This window comes from Odontesthes bonariensis, chromosome 24 (genome assembly GCF_027942865.1).
Source record: "Odontesthes bonariensis isolate fOdoBon6 chromosome 24, fOdoBon6.hap1, whole genome shotgun sequence".
Classification (NCBI taxonomy): domain Eukaryota; kingdom Metazoa; phylum Chordata; class Actinopteri; order Atheriniformes; family Atherinopsidae; genus Odontesthes; species Odontesthes bonariensis.
In genome coordinates this window covers 13042311-13053534 of record NC_134529.1, presented here as the reverse complement: position 1 = coordinate 13053534, position 11224 = coordinate 13042311, and the positions used below count along the sequence as shown (strand labels likewise).

Here is an 11224-nt window from a genome sequence, read left to right as displayed (position 1 = left end):
ATTCACATAATGCGTTTTCATTATTGGTGTCACTTATGGCGTTTTTCCACTAGCTCGTCACGGCTCGGTTTGGTTGTGTTTCCATTACAACCGAGTATACTTCGTGCCTCCTCGACGTGGGCGGGGTCGCCGTAACACGGCTGCGCGACCAGAACAACAACAACAAGATACGAGGAGGATAGCATGGAGGACATCGAGGCGCTCGTGTTGCTGCTCACCCTGTGGCTTTTTGTCGCACAGAAGGCAAGAGAAGAGAGCCAGAGAAGACTCCTGGCCGCCAGACAAAACAGTATTGAAAAGTGACGACACTCATCGGCCAATCAGTGGAAGGCAGTCGGCTGACGTCACGTTTTAGTAACGCTTCGGCCCGCTTGGAACCAGGGCTGAGGTGATACGGAAAATCTATCCGGTTGTAGGTACTGCGTGCTAATGGAAACACGCAATAGCGCGCCGAGCCGAAGCGAGCTAGTGGAAAAGCGCCATTAGACTGTAGTATCCTTGCTGAATTCCTCCGGGTCATGTTGGACAAGTAAGACATAGTTAGAAAACAGCCCTGCCATCATATTGTTAATCGTTGATTTAAGACAAGGAGTAATGCACATTGTAAATAGGCAGAGTAGAAACATGACACAGAGAATAGGTATTGCAATTCGCATTAGGATGTGCCACCATGGTCCTGAAGTCAGCCAGGACATCAAGTCGAGACCTTGAGCATTTTTGTCTTGACCTATGGCCTTTTGAAGGTTACGTAGGCCTTGCATAGCTACGCATACATTAGTTCCAATTTCGTCCGGAATATAGGTACAACATGTAATATTTATCATCACACAAACGCCACCAGAAGCTGCCGTTAGAAGATCTAAAGCCATTCTGTTCTGAAAAATCATTGTCCACAAAGCATTTATTTCTCTGTTTTGACCTTCATGCACTATTGATGTAAGATTAATGAAAGCTCCAAGTCTATAGTATATGATTTCCAAACGGAGCACATTCTTGCCCACTCCCAGCCAGGGAAGGACAGAAAGCAAGACTTTGTTGCCGGTTGACCAATGTTTGTGTTCATCAGGGACATCTGAGCCACAGACTGCATCATGTGGTTTGAACTCGGGAATATCCCTTTTCCTGTTCGCACCCATCTTTAGTTGACCTGAAATTGCATTGATTATAATTGTATGGTCAGTCACGAATATGGGCGCGCACACGCCCGTCCAATTTGCTGGCAGCATCAGATATGCATCTCGTCCACACAACCACCAACCTTGCACCATATAAGTACCATTTGAGGCGCCACTGAGTGCTCCTTCTCCATGAGCTGCTGTCTCAGTACAATCTGTGGTCATGTTTAAGCTGCCAACTGGAACTGAACCTTTTTCTTGAGAATAACACATGGCGTGTTTCCCTGTCAAATTCATGAACACTTTCTGTGGTCTGAGTTCCCCTTTGATAGTGTATTTGTAATTTATCCAGAACATGGTGTCACATATGCCCTTACGTAATCCCACTGTGTAGGGATCAGTATTATTGACCTTAATGTTTGAACGTTGATGGCCTACGCCAGCAAAGCTCGCGAAGCATTTACTTTGAGTTTTGTTCATTTGTTTACCATACAATGCAGCCTGTTGAGCTGAATATGGACGTGTAAAATCTTTTAATTTCATAGATTTTGAAGAATAACAACCTTCGAGGTCATTTTTGACCCCACATGCATCTAAGGGATAACTAACCCATTCCAGATATTTTTTACTCTTTGTGGTTTTTTAGTTCTTTTAGTTATGTACATGCTTTCAGTTTAATCAGACCACCTTTGAAAAGTTGATTTATTCGGTATTTAATTACTCCAGTTCAGTTAATACAGAATAACCAATTTTGCATTTAATCACCACAATGAACAGTGAACTTTGTCACACACTGTTGGGTCTAAAAGTTAACCCAGCTGGAACACAGTTCACTCAAACAACCCCAGTGATCAACAAAACACTCAGTACTCAGATTGTATTTTTACTTGCAAGGGGAGCCTGACGGAGTAACAGAACTTACTGATACTTCATCCGTGCTGAAACGACTCCATCCGACTTTCTCCGTGTAGTTCTTTTTATTACACAGCTTAGTTACAATCAGCATACGTAAAACAATCTTGTGAGCAAAATGCAACAAATGTTTTACTGGGACATTTAGTTCCTCGCGTGTTGAGTGGTTGCACATTCTCCTACCGGAGCACCCTGTTTCTCCCTTTAATTACTTTGTATCACACTAAGCAAAGTTCATGCAATACATTTCTGTATATAAAATGTTGTTTACTCAAAATTAAAATCTATATACATTTTTCCAATACACACCTGTTAACCCATTGGAGGAAACTTGGAGTTCAGGGCCTAAGGATGCTGTATACACCAAGGAAATGGAATCTGGAGAAGTTAGAGATCGAACGACTGACCATCTGATGGAACTTAGATGCAGCAGTTGCAGCCCACACAGGATGTCACTTTTCTTTTTTTAAAGAAAAGGCAGGGCTTCACCAGAAATAGGAGGTATATCAGCCTGCATATTGCAACACAAAAATCAGTCTGCTCCGGGGCTGTCTTTGCTGACATAAGATCATCTTTTTGATGGAATAAGCTCTACTGCATCCAACTCTGATTATATCAGTTACCTTTGGATTCCAGTAGCTGTGAAGGTGTTTTTCTTGGAGCGTTGGAGACTTTTCTTTTTCAACATTTGACTGCAGGTAAAATGTTTTACACTGTTTCATGCAGTAACAAAGATAGAGGTACCTACCTCCACCCTTGATAAATATCACAAACAGGAAGGGCCAGTATGCAGCTGTAAGGAAGACAGGTCGGTCCGAACAGCTTCCATGTGAAGGTGTGTGCTGTAACATTTCTTCTTGGTGTGACGACAGAACAAAATATTTTCACATAACCTCAATGTAAGCAAAATGACAATTGCAACTTTAAGAGACGGTGCTCTTTCTTTGACACTGGTTGAATGTATGCAGGGTAGCACTCATCATGTTTGCTGTTCACATGTGGTTATTTGAGAAAGTGATGTTTTTTCTATTTTCCTTCTCTGGGCAGTTTCCATAAAGTGACCATGGCTGAATACAAGTTAAAGGTGACAACAGGCAGCATGCAGTATGCAGGGACAATGGACCGCATATACATCATCTTATTTGGAACAGAGGGGCAGAGTGAACGCACCGAGCTGGACAACTTTGGGATTGACTTTCAAACTGGGACAGCAAGTTACATTCCGTTGCACATCACTTGTAACAGATAATAGACAGATATAATCTTTAAACATGTCAGTCAGGTTTTACATCCATTGTATGTATGAATATGTATCCATTTACACCAACTGGTCTGGAACACTTCAATGAGATTTTAACCATTAAAGGCTTGCAGCCAAATATGGGCTTTGGATCCAATTCTATATACTTTAATGTATATTTAATGTAATTTAATGTATTTGTGTGGTAGACAGTGACATGATTTACTTTTTTTTTCTTTTTTTCTCAGTCCTAGTCCTGTCTTTGCATGTTTTTATAGGTTTCCCCAACTCCATCATACCTGTTTCATATCAGCTTCCTGGGAAAGATGATGGGAACAGAATGATGCAGTAGTTTTTTTTAGAAACCTCTCCAAACACCCTTTTCAACATTTCACACTAACTTTGTTTTATGTTTGTTATGATTCTCAGACAAGGACTTACACCATAAAATCCAGCTTTTCTCTGGGGAAAGTTCTACTGGTCAGGGTGGAGAAAGATCCTTTTTTGTTTCTCCCAGAAGACGAGTGGTACTGTGCCAAAATCGTAGTGACAACTCCAGAGGGAGACGACACCCTTTTCCCCTGTTACAGATGGATCAAGAGGGGAGAAGAGGTGGAGCTCAGAGGAGGAAAAGGTCAAGTGAAATTGCTCAAAGAAATTTATTACAAATACATGCTCATATTGTTTTAAAGTAGATTTATCAGAGCCTCTTCATGTATTATCTTTTTTTTGGTGACACAAGTTTGAGTGCTGTTTTTTTTTCACCTCTCAGCTATGAAAGGTTTTGAGGAGGAACATGCCCTGCTGATTGAGCACCGGAAAAAGGAGCTAGAACTTAGAAAGAACACGTACCTGTACGTTTCCACTGCAGTTTGCCACAGCCATTTGTCTCAAAAGCTTATCTAAACTTAATCTTTTCTTTCTTTAAGTTGGGCAATTGTCGATGACAAGCTGCTGCACAAAAGTCACTTCAACGATGAATCTGAGATGCAAGCTGAGCTTCGTTTCTCTGCATCCAAATCAGATGAGATTCGTTATGGACGATTAATAATGTGAGTTCTGAGACAATCTTCACATTTCACACTGTTCTGAGGCATTTTGATTCCTAAATGTACATCGTTTTACACATTATACAAAATCTATTTCAGGGCTATAGAACTGAAGTTCAAGGGTATGGTTGGATCCAGTGAACGATGGGATGACATTGAGGACATGAAAAGAATCTTCTGGTTCAAAAAGACTGAAATGTCAGGTAGAGAAAGCCATTTAACCGAAATCCCTATTGCTCCTGCTGATTTAATTCAAGTAGGCAATGGATGAGTGCTGTATTAACTAACTGCTATTCTTCCAGAGTATGTTTCAGAACACTGGAAGGAGGATGACTTTTTCGGATTCCAGTTTTTGAATGGAGTTAACCCCAACGTGATCGAGCGCTGCTCAAAACTTCCCCCAAACTTTCCGGTCACAGAGGAGATGGTGAAGCTTTTCTTGAGAGATGGAAGCACTCTGAAGACAGAAATGGAGGTTTGAAATTTCAGTGATGTTTTTTCGGGCTGGGCAACGATTAAATTTTTTAATCTAATTAATCACATGATTTCCCTGATTAATCACGATTAATCGCATTTGTACGTAAAATCCGAAAATTAATTCAAAAGTAGTGTATAGCCTTTAGCATTTAGTTTTATTTTAAATGTACTGCCATATGAATGAAAGTGCCATACCATTTTTTGTGCAAACACACTTTTAACATCAGCATTTTTATGTAGTTTTTATGTAGAAGCCTCGCTCCACTGTCTGTTTCCTTGAATGACTTGCTGGTATCAGTTGTGTGTTTTGCCTTTAAGTGATATTTTAGACTGGAACTACTACGGTGATAAGAATATTCAACGTGGCTGTAAATGCAGGAGTTTTTTTTTTTTAATTTATTTTGAAATACGTGATTTTATGTTGAAAGTAGTAAAACAAGAAGTTGTGCCGGTTATTAGCTCGTGAGCTTCACACAGAGACCGAGGAGCACCTACAACGGTGATGTTACCTGCTAATTTTTTTATTTTTATTTTATTACTCCATGCTTCGTGGTGTTTGCTGTAACTGTGTGAATGTGATGCATAGGAGAAGTGTAAGTTAAAGAATCCTAGTTTTGACCGTGAAGATTGGGGAATGACTCTGCCGTTGGTTGAAGCAGGCTAAAGTGGCCAGAATTACTTTTATTATTTATTGGTACCAGCGACAATGCTAAGAATGCTATTTCTTTAAGGATTACAACAACTAGTGTTGTCTTTTACTTTGTTTACTCGAACATTTAGTTCTACGGTGTTGATGTTGCATTAATAAACATCTGTGAAAAGAACCGGAGTCTCTCATCCAATCAATGGGCGGCATATTGGCAGTGTTTACAGATGACTTTGGTTCTGTCCACTCCGCCGTCTGGAAGAACTTTAAAATGAAAATGGCCGAGTAAAAGTTCCGTACCCTTCTCCATGTTTGGTGGATCCGCAAATTACTTTCTTTTCCAGTTCCGCAGCAGACAGCAACAGACGTTTACAAAATAAAAGCCTGTGAGCAACAGACTTTTACAATAATAAAATAAATAATAAAACCTGCGTTAATGCGCCATAAAATATTTATCGACGTTAAATAATTAACAAGTTAACGCGATAATAACGAGTTAACTTGCCCAGCCCTAATGTTTTTACATGGGAGGCTATATATTAGATTAGATTTTACTCATATGATCTGATCCTCTGAAACATAACAGCCATTGTAACAACTGCTTTAAAAGAAACATTTCATTAATCTTTTTCTTTTGGACAACATAGGAAACCCTGCTATGTCTTTATGGCTCATTCACTACTTTTCTCTACATTTTTGTTGCACACAGAAAGGCAATATCTTCCTGTGTGACCAGAAGATAATGGAAGGAATACCAGCTTGGACGAAAGATGGAAATTCTGTACATATGACTGCTGGTTTATGCTTGTTCTACATGAACCCCGAGAGCAAGCTGATGCCCATTGCAATACAGGTATTTTAGTGATGGTAGAATAATCCAACTCAGGATCACTGGAGCCTATCACAGCTGTCATTGGGTGAGAGGCAGGGGACACCCTGGACAGGTTGCTAGTCCATAACAGGAACAGACAGAGACAAACAACCAGCTCACAGTCACTCCTTGGGTGGAGTGACTGTGAGCTAAAGACTTTTACACAATACTGTAGGCTTAGCACACCAAAAAGTGTTGTTCTGACATTGAAATTATGCAATGATTTCTGTTTTCAGCACTCAATACACTTGTGTAGACTATAAATATATATTTTCATTCCAGCTATATCAACAACCTTCTGAGCAGAATCCCATCTTTCTGCCCAGTGACCCAGAGACAGACTGGCTGCTGGCCAAGCTGTATGTTAGAAGTTCAGATTTTTTGGAATATGAGGCAGTCCATCACCTCATGAACACTCACTATCTGGCAGAAGTCTTTGCAGTTGCCACTCTCCGCTGCTTGCCTGTAATCCATCCCCTCTACAAGGTATCAGCTGACATCACTGAGCTGTTGAAATATCAGATGTGGGCCACGTTTATCTTAATCTGACGTTACAGTAAATTTGATTTTAATGTCTGTATTTGTCTTTGTACAGCTGCTGATCCCACACTTCCGCTACACTCTGCAAATAAACGCAATGGCCCGCCAAATTCTTTTAGAACCTAATGGGATTTTGAATGTGGTATACATATTATATATATATATATATATATATATATAGTATATATGTATATATACTCACACACTGATAATTCAGCACTACTGAAACCAATTCTAGATTTTCATTACATCATTCATTACAAGTATTTTCATTATCTTAAATTCAAGAAACATGCGTATAACTATGTCTGGATTTATGACCACTAGAGCACAATTGGACTTGAGGGGCTGAAAGAGGTCATGCACAGGGCTCAGTCTAAAATGACCTACAGCTCCCTCTGTCTGCCGGAGAACATCACTGCACGAGGACTGGAGTCGATCCCCAACTTCTACTACAGAGATGATGGTCTGAAGCTGTGGAATATCATCAACGGGTGATGATTACATTCACAATTTAGATATTTTGCCACAGTTGTAACTGATAGATTTTTCAAGCAACAACAAAACTTCATCTGAATTAGAATTTTTGTACGACCATTATGTAGAATTTACAAATGCAACAATGCTGGATTATTTGAACATATTTTTAAATTAACACAATTATTTTAGAATACCAATCTGAATGCATTGTTGTTTTTTCATCAGTTTTGTGAGGTCTGTGGTGGAGTATTATTATCCTTCAGACAGTGATGTGCGTGAAGACACTGAGCTGCAGGAATGGATCACTGAGATATTCACACATGGCTTCTTGGGAAACAAACTCTCAGGTAAAAAAAAAAACAATTGCAAAAGCCAGCACTTATTATACGTGATAAATATATATATTAAACTGTGGGTAATTACGGCTACAGATTTACTAAGTGATATTTCTACCAACAGGGTTTCCAGCATGCTTCAATACTGCACAGGAAGTAGTCAAGTTCATCACCGTGGTGATCTTCACTGTATCGGTACAACATGCTGCTGTCAATAATGGACAGGTGGGGCAATAAAATATATATTTTGGATAAGGGAATAATGCTTTGACATTCAGGGAGATCAAAAATATGTCCAAATTTCAAATAAACTTGTAAATGAAAAAGTTAAAATTCAAGTTGTTCTGACACCTTTTTCTTTTTTTTAGCTTTTCAACTGAAATTGTTCAGCCAATGAACATGTGTGGTGACATATTTTACATTGACTTAAAAAAAGAATATTCACAACTCCTTTTGGTTGGTATTGTTACCTTTGAGGTATCAGCTGAGAATGAAAATGTGATAAGTTTGCATTTCCTGTTTAGTTTTGCTACCCATGATGCATAAAGTGAAATCCTGTGTCATAAAAAGTCATAAAGTCACAAATGCTTAAAGAACCTTCTATTATAATTTAGTTTGACTACAGCTGGGTCCCCAATGGCTCTCTCCAACTGCTCAAACCTCCTCCAACCACTAAGGGGCAGTCAAACATGAAGACGATTCTCGACATCCTCCCAAATGTTGGACACACGGTCAAGTTTGCAGCATCAGCATGGTTGCTCACAGACAAGTATGCCGACGAGGTCAGTTCAGTGTTCATGAACACACACATAAAGCAGATTGATTGTGACTCATTGAGATTTTCATTGAAAAAATTTACATTGACTAAAATACTGACTTTAATGTCTCTGACATAACGGCAGGTTCCCTTGGGTACCTACCCTGAAGAACGATTCGATGAGCCTGACCCTAAACGGATGATTAAGGAATTTCAAGCAGAGCTGTCCTACCTAAGTGAAGAAATTGCAGAAAGAAACCATCAGCTTAAAGTACCCTACTCCTACCTGAGCCCCACAGTAATAGAGAACAGTGTGACTATTTAGGAGAGACAGCAGCCAAATATATTGTATGCTAGGAAGAGTATTCATTCGATTCAGTTCTGATAGTTGGTGGGGTGTTGCATTCTGGGACACAACTACATTTTGACATGAGTCATGATAATGTTGACCTATGGTATGGCTACACTATGGACCTTCTGTACATTGATTACTAACATACAGAACATCTATGTTGTTGTCACTGCAGTTTTTCAGAAATGCATGAATCCTTCATAAAAGCTGTATATACATTTGAATGGCCACTTTGTCTTAAATAAAGAAAATGGGGTAATGGTTTAAAGGGCGTTGTAGCGTTACTTGATAAAATATAAGGATTTACCAGAAGTTCTCACTGTCTCAATAAACCTTATTTAATCTCGGATGTAGGGCACCACCTTCAAAGAAGGGAAAGTTAATATTTCAATTAATAATCAATCTCATATCTCGCTACTTTTGTGAATTCTCGTTTGGTTTGACAGACATACGTAAAGAAAGCATACACACAACCTGTTGATTTTATATATATATATGAGCTATTTATTGAAACAATGACTAAAGACATGAACCTTAAAACAAACAGGAGATGCGTTGAATATGGGTGATTATATACAACACTTAGTGAAATTAAAATAAAATAGGGGGAATGGAGAGTTACTGGATTTACTCAAATAGTTTAGGTTGGCTAACTATTTGAAGCTAAAGACTGACATCTTGGATTCGTTCATCATTTTAACAGTGAAGTCTCGAGATACCCATCGTAACCGTCCGTCTGTAAGACTTCACTGTAGTCCTGTTTAAGTCACGCCCATGGACTTACTTTTTAGTTTCATGTTTTAGGTTATGTTTTTGTGTTTCAGTCCATGTTTAGTTTTTAGTCATGTTTTAGTTTCCCTGCACTCTGTTAATTAGTTCACTCACTTCACCTGTGTTATTCCCCACCAGCTGCACCTTGTCACTAATCACTGTCCCTATTTAGTTTCCTGCCTCCCCTCTCAGTTTGTCGGTGCTTTGTTTGTTTCTCCCCCTTCATGCCATGCCACGCCACGACTTATCTTGACCAAGCTAAGTATTTATTTATTCCATGCCAAGTCTTTTTGTTTGTATTTCCACAGTTGAGTTTTTGATATCCGGCTCAGCCGCGCTTTTCGTTTGTACTTTGTTTTTTGACCCCTTGAATCCTGTGCATTAAACCAAGTTTTGCTTTTGAAGTCCACATCCGTGTCCTCCCTCCTCACCCAAACCTGACAGTTTAGTCAGCTCGGAACACAGCAGGTGGTAGCCACACGGGGTCCAAGTGGATTTCTCTTGGTTCCGCTCTCAGGGCCTTCCTTGGTTTTGGATGACTTTCGTGGACTTTGCAATTGCCTGGACGGTCGCTTCTTTCCACCGGGAAACGGGAACTGGCTGGTATCAAGGACTTCACCGTACAGAATGAAAAAATTGTCCAAGTGTCAGAGTTGGTTGGTTGCTGACCCACTATGATGAGGTGAACTTACGTTCACAAAATGTTAACAAAAAGTTGCTTGACGCTAGCTTTCTTGGTAGTAAAACAATGTGATGACGTGCAGCAGCGGAGATTAAAACGTGCGACGTAAGAAGACATGGATGACGAGGGACGAACAAAAACACAGAGAGCGTGTATCTTTAGACTACTTCATTCTGTTTCTATCTTTGTTAGGATGTTCTTCTTCCTCATCTTTCTATCCTGTCTTAGTCTTTTCATCTTCTTCAGCATCATTCATTCTCTCCGCATCATTCTGAAGACTTCTTCATTCCATTATCTTCTGTCTCGTTTCTCTGGCTCATGGCTGTGTTGATTTACTCCATGGTTTACTTTTTCTGCTCTTTCATTTGTTTGAAAGGGAAGAGCATTTTGGATCGCGGGTTCCGTGGTTTGACTCGTGGAGGCGGGGCGTTACGCTTACGCTACACTTTCAGCCAATGATATGCCTGAAACTGTTGTGACGTCTGCTTGGGTGTGTGTTTGTAAAGCGATCTGATTCTAACGTTTATAGAGATTTTTGGATAAAATCTCATAAAACATTTGTCTCTGATTCTGAAAACACCACAACTTGTTAAGATATGCAGATTAAAGATATATCATAGACTCATGATATAAAGACATCAAATACACATAACATGACATAGTTGATGATTATGAGCGTCAAACCTCAGATGAATATCTGTAAAGTTGTGACATATGAATTGCAAACCAAACAATGGGCCTCATGCAAGAACCGTTCTTACGCACAGATTTGTTCTTAAGTCGTGCGTACGAGTGATTTAAGAGAATTTGCGCATTCATCAATCTTTTCGTATTTTACGTTTTCTTTCAGGTACGAACAGAATTTACGAGTGATCCAGAGCTGTCGTAGGAGTTTCCTAAAATAGTCCGCTGTTATTCCAATCAAGTTTGCTTGACTAATGGATTGTATATTTAATTACTTTGAAACAAACATGAATAAATATATACATTATACCCC

At 39.5% G+C, this 11224-nt stretch overlaps 1 protein-coding gene across 6 annotated transcripts; it reads left to right on the top strand.

Moving 5' to 3' along the window:
- Positions 1-2567: 2567 nt before the first annotated feature.
- LOC142375343 (hydroperoxide isomerase ALOXE3-like) lies at positions 2568-9949 on the top strand. 6 transcript variants are annotated; one of them, XM_075459345.1, is made up of 16 exons: positions 2568-2725; positions 2804-2862; positions 3075-3237; positions 3697-3901; positions 4040-4121; positions 4197-4319; positions 4416-4519; positions 4619-4791; positions 6149-6292; positions 6593-6796; positions 6906-6992; positions 7178-7344; positions 7556-7677; positions 7790-7890; positions 8280-8447; positions 8568-9949. In XM_075459345.1, exons 3-16 carry the CDS (start codon positions 3091-3093, stop codon positions 8745-8747), a joined length of 2007 nt encoding a protein of 668 aa, XP_075315460.1. In that variant the 5' UTR covers positions 2568-2725; positions 2804-2862; positions 3075-3090; the 3' UTR covers positions 8748-9949. The 6 variants fall into 6 exon arrangements, 5 of the variants coding, with proteins under 5 accessions (XP_075315460.1, XP_075315458.1, XP_075315459.1 ...); XM_075459343.1 differs by lacking the exon at positions 2804-2862; XR_012768933.1 differs by lacking the exons at positions 2568-2725; positions 8568-9949 and adding an exon at positions 8034-8121 and having other exon boundaries at positions 2732-2926; positions 8280-8363.
- Positions 9950-11224: the final 1275 nt, after the last annotated feature.

Excerpts from the sequence above, each read along its gene's own strand:
- LOC142375343 (XM_075459343.1), top strand. The coding sequence starts at position 3,091 with ATGGCTGAATACAAGTTAAAGGTGACAACAGGCAGCATGCAGTATGCA. Across the intron at positions 6,993-7,177 it reads CTAATGGGATTTTGAATGTG|AGCACAATTGGACTTGAGGG; the intron begins GTATACATATTA and ends TATGACCACTAG. Across the intron at positions 7,345-7,555 it reads CTGTGGAATATCATCAACGG|TTTTGTGAGGTCTGTGGTGG; the intron begins GTGATGATTACA and ends TTTTTTCATCAG.